This window comes from Sceloporus occidentalis, unplaced genomic scaffold (assembly GCF_023333645.1).
Source record: "Sceloporus occidentalis isolate IW3139 unplaced genomic scaffold, rSceOcc1.0.p SCAF_1, whole genome shotgun sequence".
In the NCBI taxonomy this organism is placed as follows: domain Eukaryota; kingdom Metazoa; phylum Chordata; class Lepidosauria; order Squamata; family Phrynosomatidae; genus Sceloporus; species Sceloporus occidentalis.
Window position 1 is genome coordinate 52270227 of NW_028316981.1, and position 25990 is coordinate 52296216.

Here is a 25990-nt window from a genome sequence, read left to right on the forward strand (position 1 = left end):
GATTTTACCTGCTATAACTCATGCAATGAAAAATCCAGACACTAGTAACAAAGGTTTGCCAAATTTCACAGCAGAAGATGCAAGACCAGACTGAATAAGCAACTAACCAAGTCTAGACAGAGCCTACCTTTGTTTCCAGAGCAGCCAGGTGATAAACTACTACATGTGGACTTAGAAGAAGTCCATTTTGTTTTCTGCATACCTATTGCTCTGCTTTTGTATAGTTAAGCCCACATTCTACCCTACCTCCCCACCATACGAAGTTGTTTCCACATTTCTCTATCCATTTTCAAGGCTAACTACTACTTATAATTCAGAGACATAGTCATATTAGTCTGGAATACCACTATGCAAAGGGATCTTGCAGTAACTTTGAGAATAACTGTGAAAGAAGTTGTAGCATGAGCTTTTATAGATTTGATCTACTTCCTCAAATGGTCTACTTCCTTGCAGACCAAGTGTAGAAAAGCTAATGCTACAACATCTTTTGAAGTTAGGGCCTGTGCAGACCAGCCATTAAGGCTGGCCTGGGGGCGGAGTCAAGGTGTGGCGTCCATATGATGCACACCCCGACTCCCCCTCCATGGCAGCGTGCCACCATGCACCGCACCACATGGTGTGTGGTATCACGGTGCTCCTCTGGTGCTGTTAAAGCCGTGGGGTGGTAGCTATGGGGCCCTTTCCAGGGTGCAAAAAAGAGCCACTCCCTTTTGCACCCTGGATAGGCCAGATTGGTTGCTGCAGCCCCAATCTGGATGTTAAAGGGCGGTCTGCACAGTCTCTTAGTCTCAAAAAAAGTACTGGAAGATAATTTTGCACACATCATATAATATTCATCTACAGAAGTTCCAAAAATGGTCTCTCACATTATAGCCTTAACGTAGCCTCTTAGCTTTGGATGGGATCAGCAGCCTATGGAAAAGAGCTACTATGCAAGACTAACCTAGATGCATGCTGATTTTTAGTGGGAGCTGTAGGGAAGTTATCCAAAGCTTTAAACCATATCCACAAAATAGACTCAATACTTTGGACAAGCCTTTTAAATGTCAGACTAAAACCTAGTGAAGAGTCACTGTAACATTGTCATGGAATTCTGTGGCTACCTTGGCTCAGTATATCACTGCCCTCCTCAAAGCTTGTTGTTGTTATCTGTCTTCAAGTTGACTCTGACTTATGTCAACACTATCCTAGGGTTTTCTTGGCAAGATTTATTTATTTATTTATTTGTTCAGTTGAGGCTTGCCATTGCCTTTCTCTAAGGCTGAGAGAGTGACATGCCCAACATTACTCAGTGGGCTTCCATGGCTCAGCAGGGATTTAAACCCTGACCTCAGAGGTCTAGTCCAACAATGAGACTACTATGCCATGGAAAAGCAGTGCTAAAGTCTGCTAGATCTATGAAGCTTATATCACTCTTCCTTCCGTCTCAAAAATGCTAGACTTTTTGCAGTGAAAAAAGACAGAAACAGCACTGGGAAAATATTTGTTTTTGTTGTTGTTAATTGCTGACCAATTGACTTTGACTTATGGTCACCCTATGAACGAGAGATCCCCAATTCACCCTGTAATCAACAGTTCTGCTTAGACACTGCTGGTAGGGTTTCCCACATCAGGACTGGAAAAACATAGGATTAGAAATAGATGTTGTTGTATGGGAAACACCCCTCCCCTTATATGAATAAAGGAATCATGGCAACTGCATAACGCATGCCTTATCAGGAAACAGTCGCGTCTTGTTTACTGTATATTCACTCATTTCTTTACATGGTGATGCACAGGTGGTTTTCAAGCTGGCATAATCAACCCTGTGCTTTTCAGAATAAATGTTCCCACCTGTCCTGCCATCTGCAAATTGCCCAGACAGTTCACATTACCGCTTTAACACATCACCACATTAGCTCCAGGGACTCCTAATGTCACATACGTAGAAGAAACAGATTTCCCTGATGATGTATTGCTCATTACTTGGCCTTCCTCGGGAATTTGTGCATGGTTGGTTGGTTTGTCTTTAGCAAGTCTGCCAACTTCACATCTGGAACTGATGGATTCAAGCCCACAATATAGCAATCTTATTATGGGAGAATGACGATACAGCATCTCTTTTCCATCATTCCAGCATGTCCTCAGCCTTTCTTGCCTGAGACAACTTGAGAAAATTTCACTGCATTTGAAACAGAAATTAGGGTTCAAAACACATTGTAGAAATAATCCAGTTTGAGACCGCTTTAACTGCTCTGGCTCAATGCAAAAAATTCTGGGAACTGTAGTTTTGTGAGACATTTAGTCAGAGAGCTCTGGTGCCACAATAAACTACAATTCCCAGGATTGCCTAGCACTGAGCCATGGTTGTTAAAGCAGTCTCAAACTGGATTATTTATGCAGAGTGTTTTGGATCTAGATCAGCAGTTAAAATGCTGAAGTTGTTAAAATAAAGAAGTTCCAGAGGGGTGTGTGTGTGTTAGGGATCCCAAACAAGGTACTCAGGATAATCACTGAACTAAAAAGTGAGGGTTCTACTATGAAAACATGCTACAAAATATTAGATAGCGTTTAAGTAAAAGTATTCACTGGCTTTTCTGCAACAGATCTGACACTGGAAGACAAATGGAATGTAGCTCAATTTACTGTACCACCAGTTTAAAAACCATACTATAATATAGTACTAAAAAAACCTGTACATTAATCATGCATATCATCCCTACTTTAATTGGGCTGGTCAGAGTTTGAATAAACAAAAACCAAATACCAGCTCTCCCAACTACCTGTCTTGCCACTATATAGCTTTTTTTTCCAAAGCCTTGGTTTAAAATATGTTTTTGGAAAGTCTGTAGGTGCCTTGAAGGGAAGTAAATAAGAAAAGCTGATGCAACTTCCACTATCTTCTTTAGCCTTACCTTTATATACTCAAAGAGACCAGTTTCTATTGGAGCCAAAGAAAAGGGAGGTTTAGATACACAAAGCTGCTGGCGAGCATTTTGCTGTAGCATAACAGCAACAGTAGTAGACCCTGCTGCTGCTTTTTGAAAGATTAAACAATGATGGCCTGGGCAGGTAAATGAGTGATAGCCAGAAAAGCAAAGCAAGGACCTAATCAATGTACAAAGGAGATTTTATAGCATTTCCCAATTCTGGCTGCCCAAGAAGCTTTCCAACTTAATGAGGTATAAAATTCATGGCAAGAGGGAAGTTTTAGAGAAGTTTTTTGATCGGTCTCGACCCATGGCAACCCTGCTGATGAGACATCTCCAAGACCCCCTGTCCTCCACTGCTCTGCCCAACTCCTGCAAACTCATACTCGTGATCTCTTTAGCTTTAACCCATCCTAAACACAGCGACAAGATAGCACAGTGAGAACATGCACAGTGAGAAAGAGAGAGAGAAAACACTCAAGGAAAAACAAACCAAGTTGCTAGCTTCAATATTTGCAATGCTAAAATAGAAATGCTAACAGAAATCTACGCTTCATGCCAAGCGATCATCCAGTCTTAAAAACCCCAAATAAAAGTTGTTTCTGCCTATACAGCCACATCAACAACATTTCAAAAAAGTCACACTTTAGACTGCAGAAAAGCTAGACTCTTCAGTTTTGCCCACCTGGCTCACCAATTTGGTCCCTTCAGAAACCCAGAGACTAAATTCTTCAGTCGTCTCCTCCATTCCAGTTTGAATGGCAACAAAGGCTATAGCTCAACTTTCCCTTTCTCACATGTGTCAATTATTTACTTCCCTACAGAAGCTGACCCAAATACTCAGAGCAATCAGTGGAGGGACATAGGAAGAGAACTTTGCCAATGCCTCTGTCACTAGTGTGTGTGTGTCTGCAAGTTGCCTGTTGTCCTGATAAATTTCATAGCATTTTCTTAGGCAAAAATACTCATACGTGGTTTGCTTTTGCCTTTCTCTTAAATATATCCTAAAATCCTTTCACTCAGCTTGTGCGCAAGAAAAGTAGTTGATATCCAAAATGTCTCTAAAACAGGGTTCAACCACAAGGGGAACAGACAGGGTAAAGTGAGTAAAACGGTAAACCTCCTCCACCACAAGGAACACAGTAGAGGCATCTTTTATTCTGCTGCGTGCTACAGTTAAGTTCACAAGCACTGCCAGTGGCACATACATAAACTCTCACTCCACCACATTTCATTTTGGAACAAATTGTTTTTGAGTCCTGCTACTTTCCACAAAATCCCCATCACTCGCAAGAGACACATTTGCTGTCAAAACGACTAGCCCTGTGCATGCTTTGAAACTTAGGGAAGAATAAAAGGGATGCAGAATGCAGTGTGAAGCTGACTAGCATCAAACTGTTCCAACTGGGCTGAGCCAAAGGCTCACGTTCAAACAGAAGATGTTGATTTAAATGTATTTTTAAGGATAGCCAGATCCCCTCTGCCACAGTAAGAAAAACAGAGGTTTGAATCCCCAATAGGGATTCTAACAGAGTACTGGAAAGTAATTATGGGAGAAAGGGACGAGTGTGTGTGCTTAAATGGCCACATCTACAACACACTGAATTCTCTTGTGAACACACACAGACAGCATTTTCTTCTGACCATAGTGGAACATAGAAAGAGTCAGACTGGACCACAACAAAGGCCTCACTAGTCTACTTGGACTCTCTGCTTCCCTTAGCAGCCAAAATCTGTGCTTTTTAAAAAATATGCTGCAAAAAACTAGTGAGGACAACTAATCTCCTCTAATTTTTATCTCTGATTTGCTCTTCATGCATGTTCAGTGAGAGATTCTGGAGGCAGCTGCTGTTTACCTTGCCTGCTGTAGTCAGACACACATGGCTTTGATAGGATCAAGTGGAGCACAATCTCACACTTCACTGTCAGAGGCTTTTTAAACTGTAATTTAAGGTTGTTTTTTTAAAGAATCATTAAATATGAAAGTCAGAATCAGACATGCCATAATATTTCTGATTTGTATGTATGGTTGTGGAAACCGGACAGTGGAAAAAAGCTGGCAGAAAGAGGATCAACATATTTGAAATGTGGAGCTTGAAGAGAGTTCTATAGATGTCATGGAATACAAAAAGACCAATAAATAAGTCAAAGAGCAAATCAAGCCCCAACTCTCCCTACTAGCCCAAATGACTAAACTGGGGCTAACATACTATGGACATGTCAGGGAATGACATAACTCAGTAGACAAAGATGATAATATTTGGTAAGATAGGAGATAGTAGGAAAAGAGAAAGAACACATTACAAGTGGACATACTCAAAGAATCCATGAACAAGACTTTCTATCCTAAGCAGGGCTGTTAATAGCAGAGTATCAAGGAAGGTCGCCATGAGAGCCCTTGTGGCGCAGTGGTTAAATGCCTGTACTGCAGCCGCTCACTCACAAACCATAATGTTGTGAATTCAGTTCCAGCCAGGGGCTCATGCTTTACTCAGGCTTGCATCCTTTCAAGGTCGCTAAAATGAGTACCCAGCTTGTTGGGGGCAATTAGCTCACACTTTGTAAACTACTTAGGGAGTGCTTAAGAGCACTGATAAGCAGTATAGAAATGTACTTGCTATTACTGTAAGTTGAAGATGGCTTGTCCCCATCTTCAAAAACAGAAAAAAGAGGATCCCAACAATTATCATCCAGTTAGTCTGACATCAATACCAGGAAAGATTCTAGAGCAAATCATTAAACAGACAGTCTGTGAACATTTAGAAGGCAATTCCATAATCACAAAGAATCAACATGGGTTACAGAGAAACAAGTCATGCCAGACAAATCTTATCTCTTTCTCTGATAAAATTACCAGCTTGGTAGATGAAGGGAATGCTGTGGATATAGTATATCTTGATTTCAGTTAGGCCATTGACAAGGTTTCCCATGACATTCTTCCAAACAAGCCTGTAAAATGTGGGCTAGACAAGGTAACTGTTACACGGATTTGTAACTGGTTGACCGGCCAAATCCAAAAGGTGCTCAACAATGGCTCCTTTTCATCCTGGAGAGAAGTGACCAGTGGGGTTCCACAGGGGTCTGTCCTGGGCCCAGTGTTATTCAACATCTTTATCAATGACTTGGATGACAAATTTGGGGGCATACTTATCAAATTTGCAGATGACACCAAATTAGGAGGAACAGCTAATACTCCAGAGGACAGGATCAAAATTCAAAACAACCTGAATAGACTAGAAAGCTGGGCCAAAGCTAACAAAATGAAATTCAACACAGAGAAATGTAAGGTCCTGCACTTAGGGCGGAAAAATAAAATGCACAGATACAAGATCAGGGACACCTGGCTGAGTGAGACTACATGTGAAAGGGATGTAGGAGTACAAGTAAACCACAAGTTGAATATGAGTCAACAGTGTGATGCGGCAGCTAAAAAAGCCAATGCAATTTTAGGCTGCATCAATAAAAGTATAGTGTCTAGATCAAGGGAAGTAATAGTGCCACTGTATTCTGCTCTGGTCATGCCTCACCTGAATTTGTGTCCAGTTCTGGGCACCACAATTTGTGGAGAAACTGGAGCATGTCCAAAGGATGGCGACTAAAATGGTGAAGGGTCTGGAAACCATGCCCTAAGAGGAACGACTTAGGGAGCTTGGGATGTTTAGCCTGGAGAAAAGAAGGTTAAGAGGTGATATGATAGCCCTGTTTAAATACTTGAAGGGATGTCATATTGAGGAGGGAGCAAGCTTGTTTTCTGCTGCTCCAGAGAACAGGACCCAGAGCAATGGATGCAAGTTGCAGGAAAAGAGATTCCACCTCAACATTAGGAGGAACTTTCTGACAGTAAGGGCTGTTCAACAGTGGAGCAAACTCCCTCAGAGTGTAGTGAAGTCTCCTTCCTTGGAAGTCTTTAAGCAGAGGCTGGATGGCCATCTGTCGGGGATGCTTTGACTGAGAGTTCCTGCATGGCAGGGGGTTGGACTGGATGGCCCTTGTGGTCTCTTCCATGATTCTATGAGTCTATAATTTAATAATTAATAATTTGTTTTATTTATATACCGCTATTCCAAAGATCATAGCGGTGAACAGCAAGTAAGCTAATTAGCAAGTAAGCTAATTTGCCCCCAACAGTCTGGGTACTCATTTTAGCGACCTCGGAAGGATGCAAGCCTGAGTCGAGCTTGGGCCCTTTTGCTGGTCTTGAACTCGCAACCTTGTGGTTTTGAGTGAATGGATGCAGTACAGGCATTTAACCACTGCGCCACCAGGGCTCCTTATGATTCTATGAGCTTGTATGCACATGCACCTAATCTAAGTGGCACATTGAAAACGCCCTTATTATGAGGAGGTACAGCCAATTCATTATCAGGAACACACACACAGAGAATTCTACCTGTACATAGGGTATTTTCACATTACATCAAACACATGAGATCCACAAACAGTTCCATAGTCTTGCCACTTGTTTGGTTGAGATGTTTTGTGCATGTTTCAGTTACCATATATACTTGTGTATAAGTCAAGAAATTTAGTGTATAAGTCACAAAACTGACTCAAAAAACCAGGGTCAACTTATACACGGGTCAATATGGTCCTGAGCCTCTCCCCAGCCAGACTTCCTCCATGGGGGGAAAGCTCAGCTGAGGAGAGGCTGGGAAGGGCAACTGATCTCATAGAATTCCACCTTAGTACCTACTTATTTCAGCTAGTTCCTAAAGAGTTCCTTCTTGTGTTTTTAAAATACCTGTGAAGATATTTTTTATTAATTAATTCACAGCAGCAATAGGCTGTTGGGTGCCTTCCAGATGTTTCTGGACAACAACTAGAGTCCCTGAGTTGGCCATGCTTGGTTACAGTTATAGGAATTTTATTCCAAAATACTGGGAGGGTAATAGATTGTCTACCCTTAATTTATAGTACAGTGGACCATTGGTATCCACTGGGGTTTGGTTCCAGGACTCCCATGGATACTAAAATCCATGAATGCTCAAGTCCCATTATATACAGTGGAGTAGTACATTAGTTTCCCTTAGATAAAATGTCAAAAATCAAAGTCTGTTTTTGAAATTCCTATTTTTAAAAATATTTTCAAACTATGGATGGTTGAATCCATAGATACGGAGGGCCAACTATATTTATGTGCACACACACATTAGATGTAGTAAATATGTTAATAGCAACTTGTAAGTAAAGTCATAAAACTTAAAAGTTTATTAAAAAATTATTAGCCCATCTCCCTGCCCATATTACAGTGGTACCCCGGGATACGAATTGATCGCGTTACGAAATTTCCGGGGTACGAAAAAGTTAGATTGGAAAAAACTGTTCCGGGTAACGAAAGATTTTTCGGGTTACGAAATTCATTTCGGCGCGAAATTTAAATGCGAAGCGCGGCTAGCGGCTTTCCAGCGCTAACGGAAAGCCTTTTCGGGTTGCGAAATGTATCGGGTTACGAACGGCGCCGCGGAACGAATTAATTTCGTAACCCGAGGTAGCACTGTAGTCAGTTTTTTGGTTCACTTCAGCTAAGCATTCAACAGTGCACTTTTTTGCCGTTGCTAAAAGCCCTACCTGATTGCCATGAATGGCAAGATAATCTGTAGAAATTATTGCCATTTTTAAAACCCTTTTTTTTCTGAAAGAGACTGCAATTTTCTTTGCTGGAACGTCACGGCTTCAGTATGGCAGATGAATGCCACATCTTATGTTTAAACTTAATGAGAAGCTATGTGTACAGCTATGCCGCCCACGTCAGGTTACCAAAACCAACTGAAAAATACAAACTAAGATTACTTTTAAAAACATAACCAGAAAACAGGAAGTTGTCTCTGAAACTTGATGGCTTTACAGGAAACTTGTGAGGTGTGCCCTCACTCTCAATTCTTTTTAAAAATTATTGCACAGTAATACAAATTAATTGTATTAACAAGAACTGAAATAAAGAACTGAAAGAAACTTCATGAACTCAAAAGTTAGTTACATGTCCATCAGATGACAACAAGAGAATAGGATGTTAAAAGTTAGCAGAGATAATATTTTTTTCAAGCAAAAAACCTACTCCTCCAGATGCAGAACATTTAAGAACCTAAGAGTCCTCCTGGAACAGACCAAAGGCCAGCATCCTGGTCCACCAGGAACATCTGAGAAGGCCATAAGAAGGAGCAAGGGCCTTCATCTGCCATTGTACTTTTGAGATTGGCATTCATCTTGAGTACCTGGAGGCAGGATACAACCATTGTGACTAGTGGCCACGGGTAACCTAATTCTTCATGAGCGTGCCTGCTCTCCTTTCAAAACCATCCGAGCTGGCAGCTGTTATTATATTTTGTGGCTGTGTAAGGAAGTAATTCCTTTTATCTGTTCCAAATCTCCCACTATTCAATTTCACTGGATGACCACAGGTTCTAGTACTATGAGGAGAAAACTTCTCTCTATACACTTTCTTCACATCATGCATTATTTTACATTCTTATATCATGAACTGGTAAAACCAGCTCTAAGCATTCCTTGCCTTAAGAAAACCCTACAAAATTAATCTGGTCACCATGAGTTGACAGGTGTCTTGAAGGCATACAGACACACCATGTGCTGTTTATCTTGCCTTATTTCTGTGTTATCAACTTTAAATGTTGCAATATTTCTTCCGAGGGAAATTGCTCCAGTCCCTTTATTAGTTTGGTTTTCCCTTTCTGCACCAGCTCCATCTCCTGAATATCTTTTTTGAAGTGCAATGATGAGAAAAGTACAAAATAGCCAAAGTACACTTGTACCATGGACTAGTGTAATACAGAGACGGGCCAAAGTGTGGACCATGGACTGCATACATCCTCCATGTGACCCCATCCCAAACGACATGCCAGTGCAGGAAGAAGAGGCAAAAATGACTTTCCCTCACTATTGGCAATCTTCAGAAATGGTTTTTTCAGGGTCACAAAAGTCACCATCCAAGACGGATAAAGCCTTCCAAAACCAAAATGCCCAAATCAGCATTTCTTTCATTATTTTTTTTCATTCACCACTTCCCCAGTTTCAGGCCTAGGATGGGTCACTGAGGTGACGTTACCCCCAGATCCACCAAAACGGCTCACCCCTAGGATAAAGGTATCATGATACAGACTTTTCATAATCCAAGTAATCAGTATGTCCCCTGGGACACCCTTTTCCACATCTTTGTTGGCACTCTTAAGAAACTGTAAGACAAGTCAGACAAGGCTTGCCTAAACAGAAGCCATACTAATTCTTGTTCAGCAAGGCATCTCCTTCTACATGCTTGATAACTTCAGCTTTACAAATAAGCTTTCACCAATTTACCTGAAACAGATATTAAGCTTATCAGTGTACAGTTTCCAGGGGCTAAATCCAGTATACGTCATACTTAAAATAGTCCTACTGAAATTAATGGGACTTATTAATCATCAGTAACTTAAACCACATTGGTTTCAGCTAGCCTATTCTAAATATGACTAACATTAGATTTAACTCCTTTATCTCCTTTTCAAAAAGACAAAAACAACCAATTGATGTCAGACTATTCTACTACAGAAGCCAATTTTAAGGATTCATTACATATTTTTGTTGGAAGATTAGCAATTCCTTAAAGAACTCTTTGACAGATGCTATCTGGACCTGAGACTTGTTTGTTTTCAGATTGTCAATAAATCTAAAATTTCTAATCTCTTGGGACTACAGTGTGCCTCTGTTCCTAATTCTTCCTTCTGCAAAATTACAGCTCAGAGAGTTCACTGGAACCTAACCCCTAGTAAGTATGTGCAGGAGTACAACCTTGTACTGCTTGCAATGGGGCCTGGATTGCATCTTTTTTCTTTCCAGATGACATACAAATCATCAAGATAAACTGGAAAACAGTAACATCTACAGATACAGTTGGAATGCACTATAGGCTTTACAGAAAGCTGAAGTACCCTTCCAGTAAATGTTATTCAGGCCTCCACAATAAAATTTAATACACAAAGGGATCTTGCAGCACCTTTGAAAAACTGAAGCTGGTAGCATGAACTTTCACAGTCTTGAGCCTACTTCCTCAAATACAGAGTAGTTTTTAAAAAATGATGCAAAGATCAAGATGTTCTTATTTGGTTTTGCACAATTCTTTTTGAATCATCCTGTACATCTAAGGAAGTACACTCAAGTCATATGAAAGCTCATGCTACCAGCTTCTGTTTTTCAGTTAGTCTCAAAGGTGCTGCAAGAGCCCTTTGCATATTAAATTTTAATTCAAATACATCTGAGGAAGTAATCTCAAAGGTGCTCCAAGATCCCTTCGCATAGATTTTTCAGACTAACAAGGCTTTGTCTTTGAGTAAAATTTAAGGTCAAATAATAGCCTACTCTTAGGAAGTAAAATAGAAAAGTCACCTTTCAGTCCATAGTGGCTAAAAAAAAGTAAGGGGGGGCTATCAAGATTTAGGGCAATGTAGTTTTGGTTACAACTGAAAATGTCACAGGAAATAATAGTATATTGTTGAATTATAAAAATGACACAAAAACATTTTTGGGGAAGGGGAAGTAGCCTATTTACAAGAACAAAAGGGAGTGAAATTGTGACTCTCCTCAGTTACACACTGTTTTGTTAAACAGCCCAAAATGCTCATCAAATTAATTAGTGGATTAATCTATTAGTTCACTGACCTCGGGGCTTTAATATGCTTTAATTAAAGCAGGCTCTTTGTGAACTCAGTTGACCGCTGACAGCTCTAGTATCAATCTTCTGAATTTCATGGCCCGCTCTGTACTTCTAACAACTTCATAAAGTAAAATGATCTGTCTTTGTTTATTAGGCAAAAGGATGGCTCTCTTAAATACCACAGAAATGTAATCAAGAAAGTCAAAATCCAGGGCTGCAATCTGATGCAGATTTGCCTTGGAAACAGCACTACTGAACAAAGTAAGACTTACCTCTCAGTAAACATACATAAAATTGCTCTGTGTAAGTCACTGAAACGCTTGTTTTTCATTATGAAGATTTTAGTCTGCACTTCCATCCTCACTCCTTAAGACTGCAAACCTACACACACCTACTTAGAAGTAAGGCCATTTGAATGAGTCTTATATCTGATCAGACCTGCAGCAGATATGTTACATGTGTGCAAATGTCCCATTAAAGTCCACAGGTGCATTGTTTTCCACCCTCAGAGACTCCTCATTTGTTGACCCCTTGGAGGGTCTTCTCCTCACAGCCTTCCAGAACCTTTTGGATTCAGTCCTGTTCCACTTTGTGGTGTTGTGCCTTCAAGTCATTTCTGATATATGGCAGACCTTAACGGTGACCAGTATTTTCTTGCCACAATTTGCTCAAAGGGGGCTAGGCACTGCTCTCTTCTGAGGCTGAGAGTCACCAAGTGGGTTTCCATGGTTGAGTGGGGATTCCAACTCTGGTCTTCCAGAGTCTTAGTCCAACACTCAAACCACTACACTACAATACATGATAGGACCTGCTGTCAATCATTTGCTTGCCTTGGATTGGCAGACTGGGAGGTACCAGTCTGTTATACAGGAGTGTTTCAGCTCACCCTTGCATCTGTGTATAGTGAGATTTTGGTCAATAATCCTCTTATCATGGAACCATTCTGAGCTGAAGTTTAAAAAAGTGGGGTTTTAGATCAACTTCCAGAATCTTCTATGCATCATGACCAGAGGCCATGCTGGCAAAGAGATTTGGTGAATCAAAAGCACTTTTCCATATTCTATTCTATATGCCTCAGTGCCTTTAATAAAGTTTTAATGGGCAAGCAATATAGTGTTTTCATTTTATAATTTTTAAATGCCTTTTTAACAGTGTTTCAATTTGTGTTTTTAACCTGTGCTTTTAAATTAAAATTGGTTTAATTGTTTGCTTGTTTTTAACTTTTGTATTAAGATTTTTTTTAAAGAACTGTATCATGTTTTTGACGTTGTGTGCTGCCTTGGGTTCTGTACTGGGAGAAAGGTCGGATATTAATCAATTAATTATTAAATTTTGCCTTGTTTTGTCTGTGTTCCACCCCACTAAATAAAGGAGACATGAAACGGAGTAAGTGGGTACCAGTTGTTTAAAAATAAAAGCCTTGTGAGACTCGGTATAGAAGGGGTGCACCACCACAAGAACTGCATTAGGCACACCTAGACTGCTGCCACACTGCAGAATTAAAGCAGTTTGACACTTCTTTCATTGCCATGGCTCCATCCTATGGAATCCTGGGATTTGTAGTTTGTTGTGGTACCAGAGCTCTTTGACAGGGAAAACCCATAAAACTACAAATCCCAGAATTCCATAGAACTGACCACGGTAGTTAAAGTACTGTCAAATTGCATTAATTCTGCAGTGTAGATGCAGCCTTAGTCCTATGCATATTGTCAGAAGGAAGTCCCACACTGTTGACCTGGGCTAGACAACTATAGTTCACTTCCTTAATGGCCAAGAAAATATAACCTAGAAGAAGCTAGTTGATCTTGGATCCAAAAGCTTCAGTGTTGGTTCTACTTCAGTTACAAACTCACTGCATCCATGCCAAAAACAGCTTTTGAACAGTTATGTTTGCAGTGAGCATACTCTGCATTTCACATCCTCCTGCAAAAACATACATCGATAAGGAGAATGATGTTAGCTCAAAAATATGTAATATCTCAGAGTGAATTCCCTTGGGGCTATTTCCTTGATTCAGCTTAAGAGGGATCTCCCAGCAAGTTGGTATTTGCTTACCAAACTATTTCACATAACCAGCAGAGTACTTCAGTTCAGAAAACGTACCATGCAAAGCTAACTGAATGTTTCTGTGAGGAGAAGGCCCAGTTAATTCATTTAAGAGGAATCATCCTATGAAACTAAGAGGAATTTTTAAAAATGGGTTTAATTATGATCCCTCAAGGACATGGTTCTCAGGCACTCAAAAGTATTGTCTATCACCATTATTATGCTTCCTTGAAATGATCGATTTCTTGTCTTCCTTGTGCTTCCTTGAAATTCCTCATGTTTCCTTAAAGTGATGGAAATGAATAATGAGGTTCAAGTCCCATACCAAAATTAGAAGGCGTTGACACATTGCCTACTTAGCTGACCCTTCATTTGCCAAAGGAAAACCAAACAGCAAGACTTGGACTAGAGCTTTTCCCACAAGGGCCCTAAATGAAGTTTTTGTCCCGGTGGAGGCTGGTTTCACCCGACACAACCTTTTTGCACAGTTCCATCAGGTAAAGGCCTCTTTGTATCAAATGTCCTCCCAGCCCTTGAAGGAAAAAAAGCTGCTTAACACCAATGATAGTGCTGCTGTTTTAGGGTCCAACCTGGCCAAAGATAACCATTTTTATTAATTTTAGTGTGAACACAAGGTTGCTAGCTTTATTTTTTCCACTGGGTCAGTGGACCCAAAAGGGCCTACCTGACAGCTCCCAGAATCCCAGACTATTGGCCAACATTGCTGAGGCTTCTGGGAGATGAAGTCCAAAATCTCTTAAAGGACACAGTTTGGGGACCTCTGGTCTACACAATCAAAGGCTTTTGTATAATCTATATAGCATAGACTGATTTCCTTTTTAAATTCTTTGGTGAAGTCCATTATCCAATGCATGTTTACCATATGATCCCTAGCGCTTCTTCTTTTCTTGAACTGGGCTTGGAGATCTGGCATTTCTTGGTCCATATATGGTAAAAGTCTATGTTGCAGCATTTTGAGCAACACTTTGCTTGCATCAGAAATGAATGCAATGGCTCTGTGGTCACTGTAATACCTAGTGTTCCCTTTCTTGGGGACTGGAATGTATATGGAGTGTTTCCAGGCTGTGGTTCGTTGTTTTTCCCCCCATATTTGTTGAAAGAAGACTAGATCCTGTCTCTATTGGTATGCTTTCCATTCCTGGTGATCTGTTTCTCTCAGAGAGTGAGTGGAGCTTCCACGTCACTTTTGTAAATTGGAGGTTTGTCTTTATATGGTTCTTTCTTGAATGAATGTGTCATCCTTTCATTTCTTCTATATAGTTTTTCCATGGGTTCATCTACACCGTAGACATAATGCAGTTTGACACCACTTTAACTGCCATGGTTCCAAATTACACAATCCCGGGAGCTGTAGTTTTGTGAGACACTAGCACTCTTTGGCAGAGGCCAAAAGCCTTGTCAGACTATAAATCCCAATCTCCCACAGGATGGAGCTGCAACACTTAAAATGCTGTCAAGCTGTATCATTTCTACCACACAGATGCACCTGTGTGTTATTTCCATCTTTTTTATATATAGGTTTGTGTGCATGTGTAAGAATACACATGACTGTTAACAAACACATTATTAAATAGCCTGAAGAAATGACAATATTGCACCCAGTGTCCATGACTCTCTCCTGTTTCTGTCGTTGTTGTGTGCCATCAAGTTGTTTCCAACCCTTAGCCAAACCTTATTACAGAGGGTTTTTTTAGCAAGTTTCTTCAGAGAGAGTTTGCCTTTGCCATCCTCTGAAGCTGAGAGTGTAACTTGCCCAAAATCACCCAGTGATTTTCATGGTCGAGTGGGAATAAGAACCTTGTTCTCCAGAGTCATAGTCCAATGCTCAAACCACTAAACCACTGGGAAACTTTTCTGCATGTGAGGTTACTGCAGCACAACTAAAAGCAAAAGAAGCTGTAGTAAGAAAAACTGGGCAAAACTGTAGGGGAAAACTGACCCAAAAAATGGCTACAGCCAGCACAGCATAGTGGTTTGAGCACTGGCCCACATCTCTGGAGACCAGGGTTAGAATCCTTGCTGGAACACAAAAACCCACTGGGTGGCCTTGGACAAGTCACACTCTCTCAGCCTCAGAGGATGGCCATGGCAAACCCCCTCTGAAGAAACTTGCCAAGAAAGCCTCATGATAAGGTTCACCTTAGGGCTACCATAAGTCAAAAACGACTTGGAGGTGCACAACAACAAAGCCATTTTCAGAATGGATAGTGCGGTGTAATGGCTTGAGTGCTGGACTAGGACTCTGGAGACCGGGGTTCGAGTCCCAGCTTGACCATGAAACCCACTGGGTGACCATGGGCAAGTCACACTCTCTCAGCCTCCTCAGGGGTAGGCAATGACCCACCTCCTCTAAAGTAACAAATCTTGCCAAGAAAACCCCAGGATAGGGTCACCATAAGTTGGAAACGACTTGAAGACACACTAAAACAACAAAGTTCTGCAGTGGTTCCTAAACCTTGGTCCTCCAGATGTTTTGGATCCCACCTCCCAGAACCCTTGACATCTGGGAGTTGGAGTCCAAAATCTTGGACACTTAAAATTTGGGAATCATGGCTCTAAAGAACAGCACAGGTACCTCCAAACCAGGGCTTTGAAATCTTGGGTATAAGAGAGGCAAAAGGCTTGGGCTGCATCCACACTGGGGAAATAATCATGCTTGAGACCACTTTGACTTCCCTGACTGAATGCTATGGAATTCTGGGAACTGTAGTTTATTCCAGCACCACAGCAGGATGGCAGTTAAAGCCCTGTAAAGCTCTCTGACCAAGGTGACCAGTGCCCTCACCGAAAAATGTAGGACACTCTAGCAAACAATGTAGGGCATGACCAAAAACAAAAGCTGAAAACACCCAGATAAATATAAGTCCATGCTTCTTAGCCAAATGGAGGGCATTTTGAAATTTGACAGAAGAAAGTTGAAATGGAGGACGTGTCCTGGAAAAGGAGGAGGATGTCTCTGGTCCAAAACACACTCCAGAAATAAAATGCAGTTGGACTGCAATGCCCAGAATGCCTCACTTAAAACTGCATCCACACTGCAGAAATAATCCAGTTCGGGAGCACTTTAACTGCCCTGGTTCAGTGCTGGGGAATTCTGGGAAGTGTAGTTCTGTGAGACATGGAGCCTTCTCTGGTGAGAGAGACAGAGAGAGAGAGAGCTCTGTTGCCACAATAGACTACAATCCCCAGGATCCCCTAGCACTGGGCCAGGGGCAGTTAAAGCGGTCTCAAAGTGGATTATTTCTGCAGTGTGTTCTGGACCTGATCTATATGAAAGGGAGGGCGTGTGAAGGAGTCACTCACCTGGGCTGAGGCTGCTCTGGAAGTAGAAGAGGCAGAGGAGGAGGAGGGAGCCCAGGGAAGTGGCCAGGACCATCCGGGGGAGCCCCCTGCTTTTCCTCATCGCGGCCTCCTCCTCCCTTCCACCGCATGCCCCACACGGCCAGAGGCACCTCTGCTACTACTAGGAGTAGGAGTAGTACTCCCAGGCTGCAACTCCTCCTCCTCCTCCTCCTCCTCCTCGCCTCATGGCCACCAAGAAGAAGAAGGAGAAGAAGAAGCCCTCTCTTGCCTCTCTCTCTGCTCCTGGAGAGGCGGCTCTAGGCTCCCCCCATACTCACACCCCCTACGCCGCCCCAGTGCTGGGCCTGCCCCGAGGGCAAAGGGAAGGAGGAAGGAAGGAGCAGAGCAACAACAACAACAAGAAGAAGAAGGAGCCTCTGCTGCTGCTGCTGCTGCTGCTGCTGCTACCCCTCAGCAGCCCTGGCTCCCTTCAGAGGAGGACTGACACCCAGGCACCACAAAATGGAGGGAGGGCCTCCCAGGGAAAAGGTGGAGGAGGAGGAGGAGGAGGAGCTGCTCAGAAGACTTCATGGAAATGCATGGTTCTCACTCAAGGAGGACGCTTTGGAATCCCTCCTGGAAAGAAGGTGGAAATGGAGGACAGGTCCTGGAAAAGGAGGAGGACATCTAGTCAGCCTGACCCCAGGGCAACTCAGATACAGGGTGACCAGAGGTGGTCTTCCTTCCACGATGTGTCTGTCATACATTTCTATCTTCTGTCCGGGAGGGATTCCCAAGTGTCCTCCATTTTGAGCATGGCTAAGAAGCATGGATTTATATTTCTATGAAGTGTCACATCCTCCACTTGGTCACACCCTCCATTTCCCCCCAATTGTCCTCCTTTGTGGTTCTCACATCTGGTCACCTTGGGCTCAGAGGTCCTGCATTTCCATCTTCTGTCCAGGAGGGATTCCAAAATGTCCTCCATTTTGAGTATGGCCAAGAAGCATGGGTTTACATTTCTATTAAGTGTTTTGAGCTTCTATTTTCTGTCTGGGAGAAATTCCAAAACGTCCTCCATTTTGAAGCATGGCTGAGAATCATGTATTTAAATTTCTTACCTGGAGTTTTCTTGGCAAGTTTCTTCAGAGGGTGTTTGACATGGCCATCTGTGGCTGAGAGAGTGTGACTTGCCCAGGGTCGGCCAGCGGGTTTCCAAGCCCTGGACTCCAGAGTCGCAGTGAAACCACTACGCTACACTGGCTCTCATTGCCAGCTCCTTCCTCACCAGGAACAACCACAGTGAGCAAGAAGCCAGCCAAGTTCACGCTGTGCCAGGTGTCCAGGCAAGAGCAACTCTGAGCACCTGCAGAGTTTTTAAATGTATCACTGCATGGAGTGACTAGCTAGTCCCTCTGAACCCCACAGCCACGTGCGATTAAGGTTGGGATGGTGAGGCTCAGGAAGCTATGAGGGTGAGTTTGCTGAGACCCAAGACATTGGTACTTCATAGCTTACCTTGACCGTTCTGAATTCATTGTTCTCAAAATGTTACTAATCGTACAATGTTACTTACAGAAATGTGTGCCCATGATTGCTGTCAGGGCCAGTCCTTCTATTAGGCTGAATGGTAAGTTGTCTCAGGTGACAGGCTGGATATGTAGGCAATGGTAGCAGAGCCACATGTGATTTGCCTGCCAGCCCCTGTCCTCTGTAACCTCTACTTTTGCCCATTACAGGTGTGGTGGAGGACACTAAAGTATGATTTTCCTGCTCCTCCAGCTGGCTTCTGTGCCTGGAACTGGGACCAGGCACCACCTTGTCCTTTGCTTCAAGCAGGAAAATGCCTTGCACAAGGCACTTTAGATGGCTTCCCCTTTAGCAGGTAAAAAGAAGAGTTCGTCAGACTACAAGCTTGTGTCATAGCTGAGACTGAGTGAGTTGAGAACCAAGAAGTTGGTACATAACACCTCACCTTGACCATTTTGAATTCATGGTTCCCAAAATACTTTTAAGAATCCCACTCCTCTCCAAATATGAGGTAATATAAAATAGGGTCACCTTAGGCTCACCATAACGATTTGAAGGTACACAGCAAGTAATAAAGACAGTGAGGATGGCAAACGGCCAATGCTGTGCAGCATCTTGAAAAAATTATCTTTAAACACCTTTATTTATTTAAGTCTTAAAACGGTTTTAAAAGTGCTATATAAACGCCAAAGCTGCTTCCCAGTGGATGGCACTTAGCACCACCACTCAAAAGACACTGTACAGCTATTCTTTCTTTCCCTCCTTAATAGATTTTCTCTGTTGAGAAAAAGAGAGGTAGTGGGAATACATGGGGAAATTAGAAACAGAAGGTGAAATTCTGCATAGGGACCACCAAATGCAGTGTCCAAACATGAATCAAAAGAACATGAGAGACACTGCAGACTGAGTCACCCAGAAAAATTAGCAGTGGCAGAACATGTTATAAACCATCCTGGGCATAAAATGCTGTTTGAAAACACTGAAATTCTGGGCCATGCCAACAACTATCAGGTCAGAATGCACAGGGAAGCCACTGAAATCCACAAACACTTGGACAATTTCAACAGAAAAGAAGAAACCCTTAAAGTCTGGCTACCAGTCCTGAAAAACACCAAAATCAAGACCCAGCAAAATGCAAATAAAAATCACCCAGGATCAGGATTCTTCCCAGCAGACAATGGCCCACTAATCCTCCTTGCATATCCTTCACCCTGAGGCCTTCCCATTCAACAGCAGAACAATACACAGATTAACATGGAAACCACTCCCAACCTAGAGTCACACAGTGAAGATGCCAGCTACAGATGCTGGCGAAACGTCAAGAATAAACACTTCTAGAACATGGCCACATAGCCCAAAAAACCCACAGAAAACTATGGGTGCCAGCCATGAAAGCCTTCAACTTCACAGAAAGTGAAATTGCCTGAAAACTCTCCTTTTGCACCTACTGGTAAAATTTAATGAAACAGAGTTGTTGAGGCAGAGTGGTTTATCACACTTTTAGAATCCAAAATAGGAAAGAATGTAATTGAAAAAATCACTGAATTGAATTGTTTTAAAGTCCCAATCTGTGCAAAAGATTTATGCATTTTTACAGACTTTCTTTTCTACTCCTGCATTGTGATCCAGTAAATAAGCATGTGTGTATTATGTCCACCAAACTTAATTCCAAATAAGCGATCCTACATAGAATCATTACTTTAGGCTACTAAGAGGAACAAATGTCCAATTAATGTGGAATTTCTTTCTGGTGAAAGATACAGAGGCTTTGGATTGTTAATAACTCTACTGAGATGCATGCAACCCAGATCTATGTAAAGTTATGCATGTCTAAACTCATTGCTTTCAAAGTTGGCTTCATTGTGTTTGACTCTGTGTAGGATGGGGCAGTCATTTTTGCTAGTGATACATTTGCTAAACCCATACAAGACTTGCTATAAATACAGCAACTTATCAACCATCTCATAATATGTTGGTTGTGGCATCTATCTGATAATTAAAAATAACAGCTTAGATGTCTATCTCATGGGTCAATGAAAGTATGAACCATAGAACTGTAACATATAAATATAACAGGTAATGGTGGAAAGCAGCTAAAGTCACTGAGACAGATGTAACAATATTTTTCACAATATTGGGATGCTAGTTTATTTGTAATTACCAAATTGTAAAGCACCATGAAAGAGGTTGGAATACTATAATAAATCATAGTATTAGTATTTACTCCAGCAAAACTATGAATGATGAGAGTTGTATCCCAATGCATTTGGGGGTGACCACAGCTGGTAAAGGCTTGTATTGCAAATGAAGATGCAAAATCTGGCATTAGATGTATTAGTTCTCTTTGCCATCTTGCTCTGCCTGCTATAAGCAGAGGTTGGACATTAGACGTAAGGTCTTTCTCTCACCTTGGTTATTGTGTGCCTTCAAGGAGTTTCCGACATATGCCAACCCTAAGGCGAATCTATTACAGGGTTTTCTGGGGCTGAAAATGTGTGACTTGCCCAAGGTCTCCCAGTGGGTTTTCATGGCAGAGGGCAGAATCGAACCCTGATCTCCAGAGTTGTAGTCCAATGCTAAGACCGGTACATTACACTGGCTCTCAGAATGATTATCACTGGTGGTGCTCCAACTGATGTTCTTATTCCTTCCCCAAATAATAATGGAGCATGAGTGCCTTTGGACCCTGCTTTCTGTCCATCACCACTGGAGATCTGATGAGGTGGGTACAAGTCAAAGGCCAGCTTTTCCTTCTTGGGGAGATTTAAGAATGTAAGAAGAGCCCTGTTGGATCAGACCAAGCGGCTTTCTAGTCCCACACTGTGCTCACACATTGAGCTATCAGTTGTCTATGGAACGCCCATGAGCAGGGAGTGAGTATGAATGGAGTTTTCATCTTATGCTCCCCAACAACTGACATATACAGTCTTTGACTTTGCCTCCCCATTTTCAGATATGTTTTGAAAACTTACCTATTTAAACTTGGAATTTTTAAAAAATGTTTAATGATCTGGTGATTGGAACTTATGTAAATTTAATGCTGTTACTGTCTAGTTTTTAGGATTATATTTATTTTTTATACATTTCTGAATTGTCCATTCACTGTATAAGTGCTTGAGGTGATTCAGTGAAACCATGCGTTAAAATATAATCCTATGCAATGACTGAGACAAAGCTGATAAAATACATAACAATAAAATAATAAAGTGAAAACCTGACCTTGAGAAGTTAAAGTTTAGTAGAAAAGTGTAATTTTACCAGCCTTCTATAGAGCAATGATACCAATTGCCCTTATAGATGGTATGTATGCATGGTGTCTCACTCTGGGATCCTGGGATAAAGGGCAGAAGAGCTTAAATAGAAATAAAGACATGATATAATACACACACACACGTATATTTCATCCCAAATTGCCTGATTCTAAAATTTTATTATACCTCAAATTGACTGAAGGCTTGGCCTGTTAAACTCATTAACATTTTACTCTCAGTAATCTAATTATTGGCATCTTTCTTTCATAGTGGACTAAAATGATTTTGTAGCTGTAATCTGATTTTGGATTTTATAGCTGCAATTTGATATACAGTATGTTGGATATGATTTCCAGTATATTTGTGACCAGTGCAAGCCAGTGCTCCTGCCCTGATCTTAAGGGGAAAATCAGATTCATAAGACAGTTAATTATAGATCTGATTGCCTTGATGAATGGATTGAAACCGTTTTACCATTTCATTGCAGATCCTTTGTACTGTGTAGTTAAACTTGAGAATAGATTAAACATTCTGGGTGGGAAATTGGACTTTGAAGTCTGTATTTTCCCCTACTCTACCCAACCCCTGAGTTGGACTGGGCCCATTGAATTGTGGCATTGGAAGACTCCTTGGAGATTATATGGTTCAGGGTAGTTTTTCAATTCAATTCCAGATGTGTTGGGCTTCCACTTTCCACCAACTCTGGGATCCCTGCTAGTATAAGCAATGGTAAGGAATCCTAGGAGTTTATCACACAGGGGGAAATGTGAAATTTAAACAGTTGATTTAACCTGCAAAAATGCACAATTGACATTAAAACACGATTAAAATGAGATTAACACAAGAGCCAGTATCCTATGAATAACCAGGGAATAACCAAGCAATAAACAACAAAAAGTCGTTCACAGGAAATCCCATGAATGATTTGCTGCTGTTTCTTGCCTGGTTATTCATGGGATAATAGCACTTTAATCATGTTTTATCTTGACATCATGTGAAAACTATTAGCACAATCGTGGGGTTATCATGGGTTAATCACTTCCAGTTGTCCCCCGTGTGATAAACTCCCTAGATGCTATCATTAAAAAATCCTGCAGAGTACCAAATTACACGTTCCAAGCTGCATCTGCACTGCAGAAATAATCCTGTTTGATGCCACTTTAACTGCCATGGCTCAGTGCTGTGGAATTCTTGGATTTCTGTGAATTTATAACAAAACTACAGTTCACAGAATTCCATAGCATTGAACCATGACAGTTAAAGTAATGTCAAATTGGATTATTTCTGCATCATATGGATGCAGCCCCAGCCTACTGTGGCCTCATTCTCAGTGCAGGCTCTGCAGTGCAGGATTCTGAGACTATTCATTGCCAGCTCCCATATAAGTCTCCTTTATGCTAGATAATCCTGGTGCATGCGGATCAAATCACATTTTAGATACAGATGACACATTATGTTGTTCATAATCCATGCTGAATCAAGTACGTGAGCCTGCAATACCATTGGAGCAGTCACTCTGCGCCGATGGCATTGAAGGCCATGGAATGTTGCAACATTCTTATATCGGATTCAATAGCTGAACAATTTCACATTTATTTTCACAGTGGGGGCAGAGACAAAGATAGGGCTCATAAGGGTTTGGGTATCAGTCAGTAGAAAAGGTTTAGGTGGAGGAAAAGGTTTTATAGGTAATGACAAAAAATAATTAATACATTTTAATTAGAAGGTGTATTGTGAAAAAACCCCAAATCAATTTAGAATGCCAAAGCAATGACTAGGAAGTGGATGTAAAATACCCTTACATTTTCAAAGCTTTATTTTAGCATGGCCTAGCTTGATCACTAATTGGTTCAATTTACCCATGAGCAACCAGTGTGGCATATCACTCTGACAACCACAATCACCTGTATATAACAAAATCCATGGATGCTCAAGTCCCATTAAATATAATGACATGGCAAAATGGTGTCCCTTATAAAAAATGGAAAATCAAGGTTTGATATTTGAAATTTATACTTTTTTGAACATTTTCAAACGTGAATGCTTGAATCCATGTATAAAAAAATCTGTGTATAAGGGCCGACTGTATTCTTATTTCCAGGTAAATGAAGATTGTGAAGCTGGTTATGTGCAAGAAGAACTAAGTGGCTGAGTTATAGAAAGGGTTCCTGAAGAAAAGTAGTTTTGATTTGGGCAGCCTGATCATTCACTGTTTACCCCAAAGGCTCAGTGGAGCCTAATCCCAGGTAAATGTGCAGAAGATTGCAACCTTGGTTTTGCTGCTGTAACTGCTGTCCCAAAACCTCACTGCATAGTCTTGCTTCTTTGTTCCTCCCCACCCCCAGTATTTGCAAAAATTGTAAATTGGTAAGAAATCAGAATTTTACAAGGACACACAAATCTCCAGTGCACTTTCCCCCTTGCAAAAAAAAAAAAAAACCATAAAAACATTAACCCAGATGACCCACAGCTTGCCATATGCATCTTTGGCATTATGGATGGAGGGGTTCTGCAAGAAGAAAAACAAATATTGAACTGGCTTTTCCTCAGAGGCTATTTACAAGAACAGAATCAAAACAGGTTACATAAACCTAACAATAGAACCTGGCTCCTTGATTTCAATCTAGCAAGGTAGCCTCAGGAAGCTAAGGACATTTCTGAAAGAGAAGGAATGCATGGTTTTAATGGCCTTGACATTTCCACAACAGGGTTATAATACTGTCATCAACTTCCAAGTCCATGTATATTTTTCACTAAAAATGGTTCTTAAAGAGACTCATGTGCATAGGATTTATCTCTCTTATTTATATTCTACTCTTCCTCTTGTGTTCTCAAGGGAGTGTATGGAATTTATTTATCCAAGGGAGAGGAATTGTATGTTCATTCCAAAAGCCACGAGAATACAAGTTTTTAGTCAGTTCTCCTTATTTAAATGTTGGTATATTTGAGCATTGGTGTCCCTGTTTGTTCTTTTTTGAGTTTAATGGATCTATACAACAGGTAATATCATCACTGAAAACTGAAAATATATTAAAAGCAACAGACAAACCATAGAAAATAGTTCTTTGTGGGTTTTTAGAGCTATATGGTCATGTTCTGGAAGAATTTATTCCTGATGTTTTGTCTGCATCTGTGCCTGGCATCTTCAGAGGTTGGTGGCATTGCAGTGAGTGAGGTATATTTACCGTATGACCCTTGTTTGGAGGGAAGTGATTTACATGTTAATCTGTGGGTTGGTCTGTTATTGAATCGCAAGGCCTCAGGGTGGGAAGATATGTGGGAGGAAATAGATGTTGCCCACTACACTCCACCTCCAGTCAAGTAAGCATGGGTTGTTGTGTTTCAGAGGTTTGAATGGGATGTGCTGTTCAATCTTCTTCACATGTTGTTTGGAAGTGGAATTTACTTCTAAGTAAATGTGAAGTTGCAGGACCTGAGGAGAGCAGTGGAGGGCAGGGGGTCTTGGAGATGTCTCATCCACAGGGTCACCATGACTCAGGGTTGACTCGATGGCATTTAAAAGCAACAAATGTGCACATGGTGACATTTTTATTCTTCAGAATGTACACTACTAATTGATAAGTTTCATTAGTAGCTTCAGCCAGTATCCCTTCAAGTATACTTTGACTTCTCCTGTTCTTTATCACAGTGAATGAGCTGAATACTGAACCTGTGTCAGAAGCAAGCAAATTGGAAAATTGCTCAGGAAATTGCAGTGAGACCAATGTAATTTGCTTACTGTCCCCCTGCCAGCACTACAGGAAAGAGCATTGTATTATAGTATTTGGCTGTATTTTGATATCACAGACATGCCAGATCTTTTTGTATGATTGGGGCTGCAGTGCTTTGTGCTCCCTCAAGGGTTTCAGTGATATTCTGACGCAGGAGGGACTGAGACTGACTCAGCCACCATGGAGGGGTGTCTGTGTCTGTGTGTCTTCTTTCTGATCTCCAAATAAGGTGGGGAGGAGATTTATTGGAGGGTCTGAGTAGGAAAAATCTGACAAACCTCAACTCTGTCCATACTTCCATCCTGCTGGAAGTGTTTTGGATAGGTCAGAGCCTCTTTGGATTGACCTCTCTAAAATGAATGTAAAGCACTATGTTTCTTGCTAGACTATGACTGAGGCTGGTCATAGCTTCACTGATTACCAGTTTGTTTCTAAGCACACATCAAAGTACTGTTTGTGGCCTATGAAACTCTACAAGACTGAAGGACTCCCCCCGTCCCCCATATTAGACCACCCAAACCTTTCAGAGTGGCCATTTTCTCCATCTTGCCACTTTCTGGGGCATGTCTAGTGATGAAA

At 41.4% G+C, this 25990-nt stretch overlaps 1 protein-coding gene across 1 annotated transcript in view; it reads right to left on the reverse strand.

Moving 5' to 3' along the window:
• LOC149321407 (carbohydrate sulfotransferase 11-like) overlaps nt 1-17173 on the reverse strand; it is a 61070-nt gene extending 43897 nt beyond the window's left edge. Inside the window, exon 1 of the mRNA XM_089521180.1 lies at nt 16921-17173. Coding sequence (XP_089377306.1) covers nt 16921-17020 — 100 coding nt within the window. The 5' untranslated portion in view covers nt 17021-17173. The remainder of the gene's footprint in view (nt 1-16920) is intronic.
• Nucleotides 17174-25990: the final 8817 nt, after the last annotated feature.